Source organism: Parasteatoda tepidariorum, chromosome 2 (assembly GCF_982258835.1).
Source record: "Parasteatoda tepidariorum strain Cologne lab strain chromosome 2, Ptep-v5.0, whole genome shotgun sequence".
In the NCBI taxonomy this organism is placed as follows: domain Eukaryota; kingdom Metazoa; phylum Arthropoda; class Arachnida; order Araneae; family Theridiidae; genus Parasteatoda; species Parasteatoda tepidariorum.
Genome location: NC_141756.1, coordinates 42,291,866 through 42,312,506, shown reverse-complemented (window position 1 = coordinate 42,312,506; position 20,641 = coordinate 42,291,866). Strand labels below are relative to the sequence as shown.

At 29.0% G+C, this 20,641-nt stretch overlaps 1 protein-coding gene and 1 non-coding gene across 2 annotated transcripts; both read left to right on the top strand.

The window, feature by feature from the left end:
- The first annotated feature begins 1,868 nt into the window (after positions 1 to 1,868).
- On the top strand, positions 1,869 to 1,941 carry TRNAK-UUU (transfer RNA lysine (anticodon UUU)). The gene has a single exon. It is a non-coding gene; the product is annotated as a tRNA-Lys (tRNA).
- Positions 1,942 to 5,404: 3,463 nt separating this feature from the next.
- On the top strand, positions 5,405 to 6,196 carry LOC147815242 (uncharacterized). The gene is made up of 2 exons (XM_087156550.1): positions 5,405 to 5,633; positions 5,862 to 6,196. The coding sequence occupies exons 1-2, from the start codon at positions 5,405 to 5,407 to the stop codon at positions 6,194 to 6,196; spliced, it is 564 nt and encodes a 187-aa protein (XP_087012676.1).
- Positions 6,197 to 20,641: the final 14,445 nt, after the last annotated feature.

Here is a 20,641-nt window from a genome sequence, read left to right as displayed (position 1 = left end):
AGGTAAGTTGTACGCAAAATTAAAATAACTATCAAATTTTCTTAATTTAAAAATAAGAAAAATTGATAGATTTGATTTAAGAAAATCTGAAAGAAGGAACTCCTTAAGGAGGTTCGTCAAATTTCAGTGCTGACATCTACCGTAAATTTTCAGAAAGATGAAATACTATAATTTAAAAAAAAATGTAAAAATGATTGGATAACATATGAGTCTAAAAAGTTTTGCATTACATAGCTTTTATTTTAAAGTATTTATAATAAATTCCTTCAAAACATATGCGCATAATTCTACGTTATTTTCGTGTGTGGGTCATTTACAAAGGAAATATTTGTATACTGAAGTCAAAAATTTACAAAAATGAAGTTATTTCCCTAAAATTAATACTAATTTTAAAAAGAATACTTCCCTGATAACGTAACATTTACCATTGCACAATCAATACAAAATAGCTGGATAACATTTAATGAAACAAAATAATTTTAAAAAGTCCAATTTATTACTCGAATTTTTAAAAATTATTACGATTTTCATAATTGTATAAAAAATTATGTCATATTTTTGCATGATTTTATTAACCTTTAATTTCAACTAATTATTTTTATATATGTTTATTTTGTGTTGTGTAATAAAGACTAAATATTTTTTCAATAAGTTTGCTTTTATTTTAGCACTTAGTAGGAAATTCTCAATTCTTAATTTAGTTCCATTACGATCAGGATTCTGAACTTAATATAAATTAGCACCAAAAATGTAAAATTACTTGTATTTAAAAAGTTATTTATTGATGAAGCAAATTTGTTCTACACAAACTAACATACTAGGAATTTGATGAATTTGGTTTCATCATATTATTTTAACATAATACAGTCTTTGATCTGCATTTTGTAAACTTCAAAAATAGTACTTAGATATATTTGGCTGAGTAATTTTTTAAACCGTCTAAAAATTGTATGCTTGTATTTGTGAATAAACAGCTAATTACGTACTCATCTAACATCTAAGTATAGTTTCTTAACTTTTCTCGCTAGATGTCACCACTAAATCCATCGAAAATATATTTTTCGTTTTCCAAACACAAATATGTTTTTATTTTCAGTCTGTATCTGGGTGGTTTTCTTTCTTCCTCTCCATAACAATTCCATGTACTTCAATTTAATTTTTGCTGTAAAGTAATAAGATTAAAAAAACAGGAAATTGGATATAATATGCATTTGCAAATATAGTGTAATCAATAATTAAAATAGAGTATAAAAATTGAGTTCATTCAAAAATACTAATTTAATAAACCATAAATAATTTCAGCGAAAATTTCGTTTATTAAATTATTCTTAACTTCAAAAATGCATATTAACCAAAGTAGAAAAAAGGGGGACAATGTAATAACCAGATTCTTTGATTAACAGATATTGTGACTATTGTTTATTCAATTTCATAGATGGCGCTTATTAAACATGAGAAAAAAATTTAAAATTTTTAAATCTGAAATCGATGTAATAATCAAAAGTAGTAGAATATTTGAAAAATTAAACTTTTACTAAGAAAAGAGACAAGGAAAATTAAAAACTCACTAATATACGATATTTTTTTCCAGGTTTTAAATTCTTCTACAATGTTTTTCGATTTTTTATTATTCGAAAAAGCATAATTGCAAGTTTCTAAACCATTTTTCAACGTAATTTGGGGAATTTAAATTTACTGCTATCAAAAGTTATCGCAATTATAATAATAGAATTTATTTTCTGATGCTGTATTAAAATATTAATTTGCTTAAACATTTTTAATCAAAGCATCTAGTTTAATTTCTTAAATGATAATAGGTGGCGCTTTATATTTTGGTACTTAAACATAATTAAATGACCATAATTCGAGCCCGGATAGCTCAGTCGGTAGAGCGTTAGGCTTTTAACCTAACGGTCCAGGGTTCGAGTCCCTGTTCGGGCGGATTTTTTTTAATGTCAACTTTCATAATAATTTACTTTCTACTTATTTACGCAAATAATTTTGATAATTTGATAATATTTTGAAAACAATGCTAGTAGTTTAATAGTCATCTTTTTATAATTGCATTGCTTCTTTGTATATTCTAAAAAAATTTTTGAATGTAAATTTTTGCCTAAATTTCTGTTTTCTGTAGTATTGTTAACATTTTTATTCCTAAAATTGATTCATTTTACAGATAATTATTATTTTTCTGGAATCGTTTGTGGAAATCTATATTTCGTTAGTGTTTATGTTTCCTTAACTGTTTCTTGAATAAAACGAATAAACGATGACTTTTTAAAAAGACAAGAATTTTATTGCATGAAATATTTCAATTATTTAACAAGAAACTATTTATCTATATATATCTTAATATTATGCTTTCATAATACTCCGTTTTTATCTCTTTATTAAATTTTTTATTTATTTATTTATTTATTCATTCATTCTTTGCTTATTACACACTACCTTGCTATTTTGAAATTGGGAACTTGAAACTGGAGAAGAAATAATAATACCTACCCATGTGATTAAAACCAGATTTAATTAGATAACTGTAAGCAACGTCACGCGTGTGTCACCAGATTGGCCTCTGAATCGACATATGTCACGATTTAGCAACAATAACGTTACGTGTAGGTACCTATCCATTTATGAATTTATTTATTTTTTCGTTTTATAAATATTAAATGTTTTATTTATTTTTGACATTCATTTATATTTTACATTTATTTATTACTGACCTTTATTTACTTTTTACATTTAATTATTTTTTACATTTATTTATTTGTTACATTTATTTGCTTTATGCATTTATTTATTTATTGTACCTCTTCTTGAATAAAAAATAATAAATTTATTTTGCATGCAAATGTTACACGAAAACTTTTACATTTTAAATGCTATTTCAGTCTTTCAAATTTCTCTCTTCAAATGTTCCAAAACCCATTCGTATAGAAACAATTTATATTAGACAAAGATTTCTCTGATGAGATAATAAAGTTTATGTTAATTTGCATTATAATTGTTTTACGCATATACCCAAAGCCTTATTTCGATTGCCAGCCCTATTTTACCTATTTCAACATGCTTTTCAAATGTTTAAAAACCATTTTTAAACTGAATTAATTTTATTTTAATTTAATCTGTTCTAACTATAATTATACCTATAACTATATATTATAATTATTATTCAAACATTATTATAAAATTATTATTTTATATAATTATAACTATTATTTAACCATTATTATATAACTATTATTTAACCATTATTATATAACTATTATTTTATATAACTGTAACTATTATTAAACCCCTTTTTTCCTCGTGATCAGTTGCAATCGGTAGCTCTGTTCTGCTTGATTCACGCTGCATGAAAAATACATTGCTACTTAATAACAGGTAAATTACAGGGGGTGGATAAAATAATGGAAACACTCCTATACTAATACATTTTTGTCAAAAAATGCTAAGAGAATCAATTTATAGCTTCAGAAATGTTTAGATCATGCGGCTTCTCCTACATATCAATGAAATTTAAATCTTTAAAAGGTTTGAGGGACCGATAACAAATTACAAACGGAAAATAATGTTTTTGAACACCCTATGTCAAAAAATAAAACAATAGATTTGTAACTTGCGAAAGTCATTAGGTTACATGCAATAATTGCGCACAAAATTTCGTAATGCTAGCTTAAATATTTATGTAGCACATGGACATTTTTATTACAAGAAACTAATTTTTTTATCTTACGTTTTTTTTTTTTTTTTTTTTTTTTTTTTTTTTTTTTGCTGTAAGTTTAAAAATATTCAATAAAATTAAACAAAATCTTCAGAGCAATTTAAAATTAATTACAGATGTTTTGCTTTAAAATTTGAAAAAGAAATTATTGAAAACTGTGCAAAATATAAGTAATTAAAATAGTTCTTTTATGAGCATGAGTGGGAAAAAATTTATTCTTTTTCCATACTTTTGTAGGGAATCATAGTTGGCAACTAATGAAAAAATCCGACTTTAATATTTCGAAAGTTTCAAGCATATTTCTAAGTACTTTTTGAACTAGCTAAAAAAAAAAAAAAAAGCTCAAAATAATAAGAGGATTTCGACAAATGTTATTTCGTATCACAAGACAAAACTTAATAACAAATGATAAAACCTTACAATAAACATTCATACACTAAAATGTGATTTAAAAAGGAAAGAAAGCAGAAGGAAGAAAAAATATTTTTATGGGGGATGATCCCTAACAATACCGTTGCCTTTTTTTACAAATCTTATTTAATAGTGCAAAATAAAATGTGTGGAAAACCCTATGACGTTATGAGCTTTCCCTTAAAAAGTACGAAAACTACTTAAATTGCTCAAAACTTTTTAAGATATTCAAGTCGGCCTTATTTTGTTAGTCGCCAAATACGATTCTCTACAAAATTAAGAAAAAAAATTTTTTTCCCGCGCATGAGCAGTATAAGAAACTAATTTAATTAATCATATCTTGCGCAGTTTTAACCGAATTTTTTTTTTTTTTTAATTTTAAGCTCTAAGTTTGTAATTAATTTTAAACTGTTTCAAAAATTTTGTTTAATTTTAATGAATAGTTTTACGGTTATAGCGAGAGAAAAAAAAAAAGAAGTCAACAAAAAAGTTGTGATCGCCTTATTACAATCACTGGTTACCCATTGGTGAAATGCTTTTTCTTTCTGGATTGACTCCGTTAAACGCCATAACATTTCAGATCACGAGTTGCAAAAACTGTCTCAATTGATGTTTGTCGGCGGATTGGTTTCTAAATACTGCCTGTTTACATGTTTAAAGACGTCACAAAATACTTTTCCTTCTTCAGCATTCATATTTATATTGAAATCACCATCAAGCCAGTAATTATACGTTAATAATAAAAAAATATAAAAATACTTTAAATTATTATTATGCAAATAGATTAAAAACGCCTGCTGGTGAAAAGAAAAGAAGAAAAAAAACAGCAGCGGTTGCCAAAGCAACGCATGCGCACTGTTTACTATTACTCTCGAACAAAGTTGAGAAGTATGGACGCCATCAAATCTTAAATAAGACCCATTTTGCCAATGGGTTAAAAAAAAAAAAAAAAAAAAACATTGTTTCTTTTTTTAGTAATGTCCATATCTCCATAAATACACTGCTCAAAAAAATTAGGGGAGCACATGGTTTTAGTGAAATTACGCAAATATTTACACCGATAAGTAACAAAAAAGTAATCATTTATAATGTAAGATCGAGCAGGAAAAAGAAAAAGAAAACTTCATATGCAAATAAAAGTTCATGACGTCACAAACCAGAAAAGAAGATAAGAGCAGAAATTGGGATGTAGCAGAGACGTCTGTTTCACTGCCGTAATTCAGAAAGTTAATTTCTCAGTTATTGTTTTTGAGAAAGGGTGACTTGAAAATGTCTCAACAACGTGATTTACCTGAATCCATTGCATGGCGCATCATCGGCAGACTGGAATCCGGGCAAACACAACGCAGCGTGGCGGACGCTGTTGGAGTCAGAAGTGTCGTTGCAAGGCTATGGAATCGATTCCAGGAGACTGGAAATATGAGTTGTCGGCCAGGGCAAGGTCGGCCACGTGCAACAACTGCAGCTGATGACCGGTATATACAGTTAACAGCTCGTCGTAACAGAACAGACAATGCTACTCAGCTGCAAAAACAGTTTCTCGTGGCAACAGGACGAAGAGTTTCCACTTAAACAATACGGAATAGGCTCCATCAGGGAGGTCTCTATGCTCGTAAGCCCATGGTCTGCATTCCATTGACCTCGAGCCACCGTGCGGCTAGCAGAAGATGGGCTGCTGAACATCAAGATTAGGAGCAACGCGATTGGAGCCATGTATTGTTTACAGACGAGTCTCGATTCAGTCTGGAGAGTGACACCCGACGTGTTTTGGTGTGGAGGGAAAGGGGAACTCGAAATAACCCCACTTTCATTCGTGAAAGGTCACACTACAGACGAGCTTGTTGGATGGTGTGGGGTGGAATAAGCATAGGTGGACGTACGGACCTGCATATCATTCGGAACGGTACTTTGACGGCCCGCAGATATGCAGACGAGATATTGAGACCTCATGTCATACCCTACGCAGCAGCCATTGATGATTCCTTTGTTTTACAAGATGATAATGCGAGACCACATACAGCTCGTCTTGTGAAGAGCATGCTGGAAGCTGAAACAATATAACGTATGGAATACCCTACACCCTCTCCTGACCTGAATCCAATCGAGCATGTTTGGGACGTGCTCGGGCGACGCATTGCTGCGAGACCAAGCCCTCCATTAACTCTCCGTGACTTGGAGATTGCCCTTCTTTAGGAGTGGAACTGTATTCCCCGAACTCTCATCGATACCATCATCGCATCCATGGGAAACAGGTGTGCAACAGTCTTAGCTGTTCGAGGAGACCACATGCCTTATTAACAGTACTGCATCACTTCCAAACATTACTTTTTTATCGTTTACATGTAAACCAATTGTTGCCTTAAATCAGCTTTTTGTTTTTTTTCTCCATAGTTTCCATGAATTAAAGATTAATTCCATATGTTTTTACATCTTTTTTTCTGTATCGTGCATTGATACGTATGCACTATCCATTTCATGCAGCTCTGTGGATGTCTCGCACGACTTTCTTACTTTCTTTGCTTGCTCCCCTAATTTTTTTGAGCAGTGTATTTAAGCTAAGACGAAATTTTGTGCTATTGTTACATATAATAGCCAATGCAAAAAACCACTTAATTATTCAATATAACTTCTCTTAGTAATTAATTATTTATAGAAATTTATTTATTGAAATTTATTACTTAACCCTTCGGCGCAGAATTTTTAATTAAACATATTTTCATTATTTTTTCCTTATTTCGTATTAATTAATGACAAAATAAGTGAAAATTATTATTTTCAGAATTTTAATAATTTATGATTACAAAATACAGCATGAAACAACGGTGTCTTTTTCTGAGTTGAAGGTAAAATCTTCCAAACAAGGCTTCACTTGCTAACAGTATTTTTTCAATTTTGCAGCTTTTTAGATCTAAAGGTCTGGTTTCTTAGGACAAGCGCCTTATCTCGGCGTCAACGTCCCGCTGACGCCAACAAAATACTGGTTTGTTAGCTCAAGGCCTGGTTTTTTAGAACTAGCGCCTTATCTGGGCGTCAGCGGAAAATTGACGTGGAGCTGACGCCAAAAAAATACTTTTTTGTTAGCTCAGCGTGAGCAGTCGGTCCAACGCAGACATTATCTCTCATTGCGCATGCGTTAATAACGTAAACAAATATTTATTTTGAATTTGTTTTGATTTTGTTATTGTCGACCAGTGTTTTAGAGAACAAATAATGACTTTGTCCAAGAAAAAACACAGCACTCTTCATTTAGCTCAGCTATAATATGTTTAATTAAGAAGCTATGTTTAATGTCAAAATCAAAATCTTGGCTGATTTCAATGTGCTGTTGGATGTTGTCCGCCATTGCTTCTGTGGTTAACGTCACGTTGTAGTCCAACTGCAGTTGAGTTGGACGGCAATTGTAGTTCAAGATGAGCGTTCGATGACGTATACTATCAAACTCACAAATGAACCAATCGGAGGTTAGCGCTGATTTCCAGCTGACGGCGTCCTGTCCTAAGAAACCAGGCCTAGAGAGATAGTTATTCCTCATTTAAATATATGTTTTAATTTGAAAAATCAATTATTAATAAATTTGTGAATATGAATGAAAAAAAATTAAGAAAACATTTTTATGGATTTACATTTTAGTTCACATATAATTCCGATAACCTAACAGATTTTTTTTTAGTAACTGCTAGGCTGTTTTCTTTTTTATTTATTTATTTATTTTTTTTATAATTGAAAGATACCAAAATATAATTTTGTTTTAGAGCATCGGAAAAATATATATAAAAGAGAGACCGATCTGCGTCAAAGAGTTATATTATTATTTACTAAATACAATTCAAACTTTTTCCTTTGCTTTAAAATTATATTGCAATTTAGAATGTTTTTAATGAGGTTTTTTTTAACAACTTTGGTGATCAAGATCTTAAATAATTATGACTATTAATTTATTATTTTTTATTTAACGTAACTGAAAACTATTTTCATTTCTAACGGATGGTAAATGGGGCTCCTGTTTACATACATAAAAATTAAAAAAAAAAAGGTGCGTCTCTTTTCATTTCATTTCCGCATTCCGTCAGCGATTCTCTGATTATAAATACATATTGCCTACAAAACCTTTGCAATTATTTGCCTTATAAATATTTATTTGTTTGTTTATTTTAACAGGCCAAGGATAAATTCTAAAATGTGTTATCTACCTAACTATCACAGTAGCCCAACTATGTTTTTCATGTACAAAAATGCGTGGTATGCAAAAAATATTATTCGCAAATAAATAAATAAATAATTAAATTGCGATGTCCGACAATCGTACCAAAAATTGGGTGTTTAAAAACTCATTTTATTTATAAACTGATTCAATCATTCACTTATTGTTCACAAGCTGAGTTGTCTATTCATAAAAGTATACGTATTCTTCACTAATTCCGCTTCTTTTCTTCTCTTATTTTTTCTTATTCACTTGTTATATTAAAAAATTATATTGTCAAGCATACATCAAAATGCTTTTAAAAATAAATAATCTTTGTATAATCCAAACGCAAAATAAATCAATTGAGCAAACCCGTGACAAGTTTAAAAAAAAAAAAAAAAAAAAAAAAAAAAAGAACGTTATAGCAAGGGAAAATATTAAAATATTCATGCTTTGAAATATTAGTTAAAGTAATGTATAATATTCAGATTTATTTGTACTGGAATAAATGTAATTTGTAAAGATAATGAATTTAATTTGAGTGAAATTAGTTTGTAAAAATAAAGAATTTTTTGGTAATGAAAATGGAAAAAATGAATAACAATTATTAAAAATTAAATATTAATAATTGCTTAGAATTCTATATAATATATTTCTGTGAGACACCCAATAGCTATTATATGAGTTAGAGCCTCTTATATAAGCATATGAGATCATATAAATATTCCCAGTTCTCATAGTGCTGCTCTCAAAAGTGCTTCAAAAATTTTAATAAACTTCAAAACTCGGATTAATGCTGTCAATGTGTTAAATGATTAAGATGTGAATCTAATTAAAAAAAAAACCTCAAGTCGACTTTCTTAGTTGAATCTCTTCTTAAAAATAAAAGTAAGACTCATAGAATGATATGTAGAAAATTATAAACGGATGATTGACTGTTTTAATCAAGCTTCGATGCACAAAAGAGCGAATTCAGATTATACGGGTTTCAAATCCAATAGTATTACATACTGAATGTATTTAAAACAAATGGAGTTACAAACCCTTCCTGTGGCAACAGTAAGAAGAAAAGAATACAAATTAAACAAAAAGATGGAAATACGGTGCCTTGCCCCTTGATTCTGAACCCATTTACCCGAAAATTAGAAGATATTCTAGGAATGGAAAACGCATGACTGAAAATAAAGTTTTTAGGCATTCAGTTCAAATACTGACCCAGGGGCTGTAGGAAAAGATTTGTCAGAGGTCCTACACCCTCACTTGATCGTAATGTTGAACCAAGGGTGCAGGGGGCAAAATAAAAATACGACCACCCTCAATAATTTTATCTAATCATTGGATATTCACGTTCTATGATTCAATCATAATGGTTCGAGGGAAGACCGTAAATATGCTAATTAATTATAATAAATACGATATTTTAAGTCATAAAATCAGACACAAAAACGCATTTTTACTGAATAAACATGCTTTTTTTTTAACGAAAGTGGATTCAGAGAAAGTGCGTTTTTTTAAGTCTGATTTCGTAACTTAAAATATCGTCCTTACTAATTAATTAGCATACTTGGGCTTACCCCTTTCGAATCATTAAGATTGAATCTAAAACATTAAGATCCCATCGTTAGATCAAAAGTTATTCAGGGTGGTCCGGTTTTCTTTTCCTACATTTTTTTTAGCAAGATGTTTTTGAAGGATTGAAAATGTGCACTTACTTTGAGAAATCTTTCATTTATGTTATCTATTTCAATTTCCAACATTTTGTGATTCTAATAGACAATCTGTGTGGAGGAAAAATTGTTTTGGTAAATTAAAAGAGCACGAGCCTTTCAAGCCCTAATGATGAACCAGTCGCTTGATGTAAATAATTTCGTAAAGTTGTCCAAAAATTTAATATTTTATTTCTGATTGCAAATAAAAAAATTTCCAAGCTCTAAAATAAAAAATTCAACAAAATTTCCTATCTCCATTCTTCACAAAAAAATTTAAAATGTTGATTTTACTATTATTATTATCATTGATTCATAAAGCATATTTGGAGCAGCAAATTGGGTAAACAGATCCCGTTGTTCTGCTTCAAACGCAATTTTTTGTCGAAATTTCGATGATCATTTTGGACCAACATGGTTAAATTTCACTGATAAAGCACTCAATTTTCACCCTCAAGACGTGGATGTTATGGACATGTAAATACTTTTATCTGAATCGCAACATTTGAAATGTTTTGTTTGCTCCTTTCTGTCATTGCACCCCTCTTTTTTAGATCATCTAATCAAAGAGATATTCTCGGGGGATCTAAGAACGTCTGCAAGCCACCACCAGTGCCTTAAATGGTTTGATCTGGACAGCCATACCTACCTAAACATCAAAACAAGAATTGGCATGTCCAGAGAATAACTCGGCAAGGCTTAATCAACTATCAAAATGCGTTGTTCTTTTGTGTGACGCTCCATTTTTAATAACCTTGAACTGTCAGCTGTGATGGTTTTCCTTTTTGGCAACATCTTATAGTACAAATGGCTCAACTATTAAATAATTGGGGAGATTTTCGTATCGTGTTCTGTGGCAGAATAATCACCAAGTCTTGGAAACTTACGGTCAGTGGCCAGCGAGAAACTAAAAAAAAACATTACAGAAATGGACCAACTCGAAAGGTATAACTCATATCCACCACCTGGGCAAACATCTACATGTTTTTTTTTTCTTAAAAAATTTGCAAGTTTAAAATCTATTTGCCACCTTGGCGATTGTAGTTAGCGCGACAGATCACGATACGGAAATATCCCCAAGTAATTTTCGGGACACACTTAATGCAATAAAATTCATATACATTAAAGAGGTATTAATTATTACTTCTTAGAACATTCAATCATCATATGATACCACTTAAAAAGCTTTTAAGTTATTTTTAAGTAAGCAAATTAAGAATGAAAATTTCCTTGTATCTTATACTCCAACTGAAATCAATTTTGAATACTCACTCCAGGAAGCTTACGTCATTAATTTAAAACATTTAAAAATAATCTAGACTGAAAAACCATTCATAAACTTATGACATGACCCACATTAGTAAAGTGTTATATCAACATTTAATACATTTCAATTGTTATGTCGCTCAGACAATTTTCAATCTAACTTTCATAGGTTAGCAATGGCATATATTTAATCAGAACCGTAATTGCTCCACTCAGAAATGCAAATAAACCTCCCACAATAGGTTGCTGCGTTTGTTTGGTTTGTTGTGTATCTCCAAACCTTACTTCCGGTCAAAGTGATCGATGCATCAAAATACATTGTTTATCTTTTTTACGTAATTGTGTTGCGTCTGTGGAACTTAAGTTTTATCTCTTTAAATGTAGTTCAAAGTCTTTAGCTGGAGGTCATAACGTGGTTATACTCCACTTAGTAATAAGGAAGTAGCCGATAAAAGGTACAGTTCACATGGATATGTCACTATTTCTTGGGTAGATACTTTTATTAGCTACAGTTATGTCACTAAATAACAAATTTGATTTCTTTATATCATCTTTTAGTCTGTTGTTTTTATTATTACTTATGAAATAAAATGTGGGGTTGTAAACACAGTCATTAAACGTATAATTAAAAAAAGGGAGAACTATTTTTGATATAGCTCTTGACCTATTGGTCAATTTTCTCAATTTATTTGTAACCTTTGAGTTTTCAAAAAAAAAAAATTTTTCAACCACAGAAAATTTTTAAGCGGGTATTAGTGCCGCGTGACATCCAAATTTTATTACCGATGCATATCGTCAGGGAATATTGATATACTTCGATATTATACCCACATTATTTTTACAATTCTACATTACATTATTCTAAATTATATTACATTATTCTACATTATTTTTACAATAATCAATATGCTCTATACCAAAATGAAATTTATCAACACTCATTAATATTGAATTCTATCATAGTTAAAAATATTGTCGTTAATTGCTGATAATCATCCCGATATTCACAATGCATCGTAAAAATACTTTTTTAAAATATATTTATTACTATGTATATACAATATTGAAAATTCACGATATATCTGAGGAGAGGAAACGAGGAGAGGAAATTCTAAATATACTTTCAATTATTTATATTTAGTTTTCACAAAAATTCTGATGATAGATATTTACTCAGCAGTATCTTCCGATACATGCATGGCTAGCACCCAATCACAATTTGAAACTTAAGCGTGCGGTTATCTAGATTCTTTATTGATTTTTTGTGACAAAATTATGCCAATACAATTCTACAATCAACAGTTTTCAATTGGTAGTTAAATAGTATACAGTTACCTACTTTTAGGTTTCTGATAAGTATCTTTGCTTTTATGCAATTAACGTAAAAAAGATTTTTAGTGTAATTCAAATCGGTTTTCATCAATTTAAACTGCAATAAAACTAGATTTTTTTTAAACAAAAAATAAGAACTGAGAAACGTGTACTTTTAAATCATTTACTAAAAATAATATTATTGCTCTGAAGTTTTGAGGAAAAATTCATAGAAATTCTAAAAATTCTCTCTCTCTCTCGTCAAGTCTCTGTCTCATAGTGGGCGAAACCATCTTCTTGTAGGGTGGTTTCATCTAGCTCTAGTTTATATACTCGCTTAAAAAATTATTAACAACAAGAGTTAATTTTAATTTAAATAGAAATAATAATTTAAACAGATGACAAACATTAATAGCTACCAAATAATGTCAACTTGAAAACTTTATAATGTTAACAAAACAAGTAATTTTTTTTTAAATAAAATTTTAAATAAAAGAGCTGGCTCTATTGCTTTGTTGTGTAATTTCCAATCTACAGAATCCTGCTCTTGATTTTAAATAATATTTCACCCGGTAAAAAAAGTTTAAAAAAAAAAATATTGCAGAGGGAAAGAGTGAGGATTATTTTTCATAGTTTTATAAATGTGGTAAATAATCCAGTTAAACACATTGGCTAAAATAGTTTTATGAATCACGATGTTTTGTGTCAAAATGTGTTATTTCAATTAGTATCTATTACCAAAACGAATTAAGCATAATAGGTGTTAATAATATTTAGGCTATTTCTTACGTTTCTCTTAAACAAAGTCGTACCATTTCTCCAATAAATTTGGTTTCTAGTACAATTTTTTTATCTTTTACTTGAGTTAGTAATTATTACAAAAACAAATTAGGCATAACTGCCGTCAATAATAAAATGGCTATTTTTTACGGTTCCCCTAACGAATAAGTACTTTTTCTCCCTTAACTTTGATTTTTAGTATATATATTGCTTTTTTATTTAGAGCTTATTACCAAAATTAAGTAAACATAATTCATTTCAATAACAGTATATAGATCTTTTGCGCTTTTCCCTAATTAATTGTACCATTTCTCCATTAATTTTAAATTTTAGCTCATAACTTTTTTTCTGTTTTCTTTTTTTTTTCTCTCTCTCTTTAAATCTATCTAAATCCTTTTTTTTTTTCTTTCGATTGTTTGCTTTAAATTCAATTTATCACCGATATTAATCAAACGTCATTGGTGTCGGAAGTAGCATGATGAATTTTTTAATTTATTCTAAACGAGTCAGTAATCCATTAATTTTACCTTTCAGTTTATAACTAATTATTTTTTTTTCAAAAGCCATAGAATTTAAATTTTTTTATTCTATAGGAATAACTTTTTAAAAGCAACTAAATAAACTATAAACTAAATAAACAGGTGGTTTCAAATCGGTTGATGATGATGTCCGCTAATGTCACCATGTTCACGTTAATCAGTGAGTTTATCAGGCATAAAGAATAAAATAAATAATTAAATATTCAAGAATTTGCAAAAAACTGCTTTTTTATTAATTAGAGCTATATAAGCTAGCAAAGATCACTGAACTTATCATTAAAATATTTGAACGAAAAAAAAAAAAACAGTCTCGTCTGCAGTTTAATTTATATCAATGGTCAGTTCTAAGCCAATGAGGAAATTCCATTTTTCAAACATCTCTCAGTAACGATCTAACTGAAAATTTTGAACAATTTTTATGATGCACATCACATAGTCTAAATTAATTTTATAAATCACGATATTCATAACACCTGACGAATGTTACGAGCATTCCATTGACTAATATACCAAACTAACGTGATGGAGTGGGAACGACAGTTATAACATTATATGAGATATTTAGTTAAAAAACTAATCGATGCATTTTCCAAAAAAAAAAAAAAATATTATGAAATTTTTTTTTAAATTTAAGTAAATAATATTACAAACAGTAAGGACCATTTATTATATTTTTATAAATATGAGATAGAATCTATATAAGCTCATCGGTTAAATTAATTTTATAAATCACGATATTATTAGTTATGATACGTGCCAAATATTGCGTGCCGTGTGCACGCAATATTGCAGACTGACTGATATACCAAACTAACTAGATGGAGTGCGAATGTTGTTTTTTTTATTATTATTATTATAATTATTAAGGATAACGTTATGTGAGGTGTTTAGTCAGAAAACCAATTCGAAGCATTTTCTAAAATTTCATATGAAAGAAAAATATTAATTCAAAGCCAATATTTCTTTCAGTTAAATACTAAGATCGTTTGTGATAAATAATTATAAATAGAAAAGTTTTATATAAAAGTTCTTGCCATAAAAAAAAAACTTTTAATAATTTTAAGTAATTTAATAGATTTAAGTTATTTTTGGTAAGTATCGGTTTAGATTCATTGCTTTTACTAAAAAGAACAACAACAAAAAACAATATAATAATATTAATAATAGAAATTATATTAAAATTTGTTTTCAATTTTGTTTCAAAATAAAAATAACGCAAAAGCGAGTAACAAAAAGGCTGAAATAAATGGATAACTTGGAAGAACCTTAGTCAAGTTGGTTTTTAAATTGATTTAAGCAAAAAGCAGAATGTAGTATAAAAACAAAAACTGCAAAATAAATTATTCTGAAAGAAACCAGACACAAAACAACTTTTTCTTCCAAATAATTCCGAGAAAAGTGGTATAATTCAACGTATCCTAAAAAAAAATAACAATAATAATAACAAGTGATATTAAGAGAAAATGCTTAGGAAGAATGTAACAATCTCATATATTAATTTTTGTTTTTCTTTTTTTGGGGGGGGGGGGGTACTGAATTACGTTTATAAAAGAACTGTATAAAATGGAAATTTCTTCCGGCTTTTATTAAATACAGGAAGTAACCCAGCTGCGTATTTATTGTTTGCATTAAACTTTTGATATAGGCTTTACATTTAACTTACCAGACAGGGTTTCATTTTCAACGGACTATTAGTGGGTCATTTAATGTACAAAGATAAAGAGATAGTGTTGCATTTTCTTGCTTCTATAATAATTAATTCTGTTATGTTTATTGTTTTAAGAGAGTAAAGGTCAATAATAATGTTGAAAGAGGTTTTTTTCCGAAGTCGAAGTAAAGAAGGCTAATGCGATTTGTAATTTATTTCAACATCGAGTATATTTGCAGTCCGTGTCTTGCGTATGCATAAAGATTTGTGCTTCAGATTTTGACTGATAACTATTTGCGTATACAATTGTTCTGTCCCTGCTGTTTAGTTTTGCCTTTACCTTAATTCTTTACTTAACTTTTATGTTATTATTTTTGCATAAAACAAAGCTTTCTTTGCATACAGTTGCGTATTGCATGTTCAAAAAATTTTGTGATTTATTTTTTAAATGGTAATTATTTGTGCATGCAACGCATTTTTCTGCATTCCATAGGTGTGTATTGCATTTGGCACAAATATAAATTAGTTTTATTTTCAATTTTTGACTACTACTTGTGAATATTAAACTATTGCTCTGCATCATCAGTTATGTTGCGCAGCTGTATTATATCTCATATTTTATTTATCGATTGATAACTATTTGAGAGTAGAACAAATTATTCTTACCAGTTTTTGTTTAGCATGCATATTAACTTTTGTATTTTATTTTTTTACTGGTTACTGTTTGTCCCCAGAACAAATAATTTCTTTATTCATTTATTTGTTTATTTATTTTTTTGTATTTACATTTTGCAATTAAGTTTTGCATAAACATTAAGTTTTGTGTTTTATTTTATGATCAATAACGATTTATGTTTATTAAAAAAAATTCCTTCCGTAGTTATGTGTTGCGTTTTGCACTTACATAAAGTTACATACATTGCACATACATCAATTTTGGACCAGATCTTTGGACAGGTAAGTTTTTCTGCGTTTGTAGTTCGTCTTTGCATCGACAGAGGGCGGCCCGATAGCAAGGCGAGCTTAGCTAAGACCTCGTGATTCAAAAGTTCCGAGAAATAGGATTGAGAAGATGAAATCTTAAAGGAAAAAAAGTATTTTAAAAAATCGGTGCTTAATTTTTTAAAATTTTATTTATTTACCAATTTATTTAATATTAGAATGAAAAAGAAAGTTATAATCAGGCATTTGACCCGGCCCTGCACTTTTGGAGTCAAGGATTCAGTAATAATGACCAGAAATATTATAAATTAAATGCAAAGTGCTGTTTTAGGTCATATATTTATAGAATTGGAATTTAAAAGCAATAGAGAGATTTTGCAATTCGTTACGTTCTTCTTTAACGTTAACGCTATATTTGAGCTTCACAGCGCAGTGTAAAAATTATCCTGCAAATCATAGTGTCACGAAGGATATAAAATAAATTTAGCGTTACGGTTAACGTAAAACAAACGCTATGCGAAAGCTTTTTAATACTTTATGAAAATTCAAGCATGGCCTTCAAGATAGTAGGCATAATAAATATAGGGACCACGTACTTTTCAGATTAAAGAGCTCGAAAACAAATTTGAAAGAAGTGTTTTATTCGATAAATATTCAAAGAACATTCTGATGTGAAAATGTTCATTAGAGTTTTGGATATTTATTAACCCTGAGTCGCGAAATATGATAAAGATTTACTCTAAAAACTACTATGCAAGTAGTTCCGGGTATTTCGAGAGCAGAACGCTCAGCCCCTAATTTATTTAAAATCGAGTATTGAGGAAATTCAATTATAAAGGCTGAGGGTGCAATTGCAAAAACTTTAACAGGAGAGCAGAAAATGAAGCTCCCTAAATATTTAAAAAATACCATCATAAAAAGATAAACGTAGAAATGATAGGAAACGAATTACAAGCAGGTTATTTTTACTTTTTAAAATTAACACTAATTTTTTTAGATCATGTATTTCAGACATTTAAAAAATAACATTGAGACTGCTCTTATCTTTTTCTAGATTGCAAACTTTCGGGAAGATTTTTTGCTTTTTGAGAAAACTTTTTTTTTATTGCCTATAAATTATCTTGTCTTTAAAATAATCTTTTTATGTACAGCAAAATGAAAGAAAGGGTATGTTTCGAAACTGTGATGCGTCAAGCCACTTAATTAATTTTTTTTAAATATCATGAAAAATTAAGAAATTGGTATATTAAAAATTTCTTCACTCGTAAATTTTTGACGAAGAAAATGCCTTCAATCTGTATAAAGAAAATCATACTTTGCAAGTTTATATTGTTTTAAAATGTACACAAATTAGCACTAATTTATGTTTAGCGGGAAAATTTGTCACTTTTTCAGTGTCTCACAATGTGTTAATTTTTTACTTTAGAGTGGAAATTTTTTTAATAAACGAGACTAACACATTTTTAATACAATCAATATTTGCAAAAATCTCTAATCAGATTCTTTGAACATAAACATCCGCGAAAGAAAAAAAATCAGTTTTGATATCTACATAAAGTTTTCTATCTTACTTTTTGGCTGGTTTGAAAGTAGTAAATCTGTGCACAAAAATTATTTCCTACGTTTGAAGTTTCTTCTGTATTTATTTTAGTTTTTGTGCTTTATTTTGAGACTCTTTGACTGCCAGCCATTTGTTCATATAACATATTTTTTCTGTCCAGCTATGATTGCATTTACAGCTCATTGCATTTATAGCTGCATTTATAGCTCATAAAAGTTCACCGTGAGTACATTTTACTCGTATTTCACACATAATTAAAGCTTGGTGTTTCATCACAATTTTGGTTGCTGTTTTTGCAGCACACTCCTAGTTTTGCACAAATAGCTTTCAGAGCTTCTTTGCAAACTCTTCGTGCAAGCATTTTTGTGATGAATTATATGCAATTTATGAAGTTACTTAAGTTTGGTACAGAAATATCCAGTGCGAGTCGGAACTAGATCAGTTGCCTATTAGCACTCCATCAATTGTTTGCTTCTTGTTGCTAATGGCAACAATTCATTTTTCTCACCCACTCATTAATTCTTTATTTCATTATTATTTTTTCCTGATCGATACGAAAAATATTGAAGGTCATTTTAGAAAAATTAACAGAACTAGGAATCGTTCAGGTCAATAAAATTATGCAGTGAAATTTAAATTCCTTTTGTATGGAACCTAACACAGGAACTATTGTGCAAAAACAGGAACGATGTGATATTTACGCTATATAATGATTTTATGTTCATCCCAGGCCGTTATTATTTATGAACCTTAGGCCATTATTATTTTAATTGCTGACCCATAGAGATAACAAATTACCACATTTTGTATTGAGATACTTTAATTTTTCTGCATTTTTTTTTATGCGCATAGATATTGCTTAAAGAGAATAACTAAAAGAGAGGGATTAAAAACAAAAAATTCTTAAATTATCTCAAAGAATCAGGAAAGAAAGTAACCCTAATAATTTTCACCAGAAAAGAAATTTTTTAGTTCAAAGTTCTTCTCTCATTTGCCCATTTTATCCAGCTTAACATAAGAAAAAAAAAAAAAAAATTTCCAACTTACATATCCATTTTCTTTCGACTTAATATGCATTTTTAATTATTTTACATATTGACTGTTAAAAGAAGTTAAACTGATCGTCCGAAAAGAAAATTTTTGACAGATACCTCTCTCAGAACTATTAAATCCCAAAAAAATAAATTAATTAACCTCAATTATTTAAATAATTCTAGTCTATTTAATATTTTAATTAATTATTTTTAATTTAATCTTTTTTTAAAAATTTAATATTTTAAAGTATTAAAGAAAAATAAATATTTAGAGTAAGCTTATGGAAGAGTAAAGTTTTATTTTTTTACCTATTTATTTATTTTTGTACTAAGCAATTTCAGTAGTGTTTTTTTTTTTTTCGCTGTTTAGAATGAGATAAACATACATTTTTTTTTTTTTTAAATTGTCATATATTTTAATTAAAAAAATTCTGTTTAGTAAGGGAACAATAATGAGTTATTACTATAGATTTTTCATACTTAAGCCCTTTTTTATTTTACTTTTTTTTATACATTTTTTAAATTTCTTTTTACAAAATGGCTATTAACGGAAGTTAAATCTTTGGTACCGAAACAAGATTTTTAACAGTGCCTCCTTTCAAAGAAGATATCAAGAGAAAACCCAACATAAAAAAAATTAAAAAAAATAGAATTTTCAGATGACTATGAAATAAACAAAAAAGCGTAGAATGGAATTGTCTTCTAACAGTTCTTTAAACTTCACAAACTAAATTCATTTAATAATTTCAGTCATGATTTGTCCTTTTCCATGAATAAATGTTCCATATTTATTTACACACAATTATTGCTAGCAACAATAGCTGATTTTTTAAAACTCAACTCATTTCCGAGAACAAACTTTCCTGTTCAAACCAGCCAGAAGTAAGGAAGATGGACCATGTTTTTACCCTCTGGAAATACCGTTAATGAAAATAGTAGTTTTCCATTTAATTAAAAAAATAATATCGTAAATAGATGTTTTTGATAATAAGTTGTTATATATTATTAACTTGGAAATTTCACTGCTTTAAATTCTTAGATCAAAATCAACATTCTTAGAAAAATAAATCAACATTCATGGTTCTCCTTCAACTTAACTTACTTTTTTAAATTTGTTTTCTGATAATAAAGCACATGTTTAGAAAAAAAAGGTTCATTTCTTCGGTTGAGAAGCGGATTATAAATACGGACAACATAATTCTGAGTATCGAAAATTAATACGTCTCATCAATTGCATCTCATTACATTTCTCCTCCTTTTCCAAGAAGAAGTTAAAACTGTCAGATATTTATTTTAAACTCATTGGTAGAATGTAAGAGATACGATTTATGTACTTAATCATCCTCTCACTATCAACACACAGCCCTTCGTCGAGCTCGCTTCATACCTGCCAGTGAACTTTAAACCCGACGCCATCTGCCCTTCCAAACGGTCTCCCCGTAACTATTGGCAAAACTCGAGAACCAATGAAAGCCTTCCTTACCGCGTCCCTCGTTACCGAGGTCAGTAGAAAAAGTGTTCGCACATGGTTGCCAT

Excerpts from the sequence above, each read along its gene's own strand:
- LOC147815242 (XM_087156550.1), top strand. The coding sequence starts at position 5,405 with ATGTCTCAACAACGTGATTTACCTGAATCCATTGCATGGCGCATCATC. Across the intron at positions 5,634-5,861 it reads TATACAGTTAACAGCTCGTC|ACGAGTCTCGATTCAGTCTG; the intron begins GTAACAGAACAG and ends TATTGTTTACAG.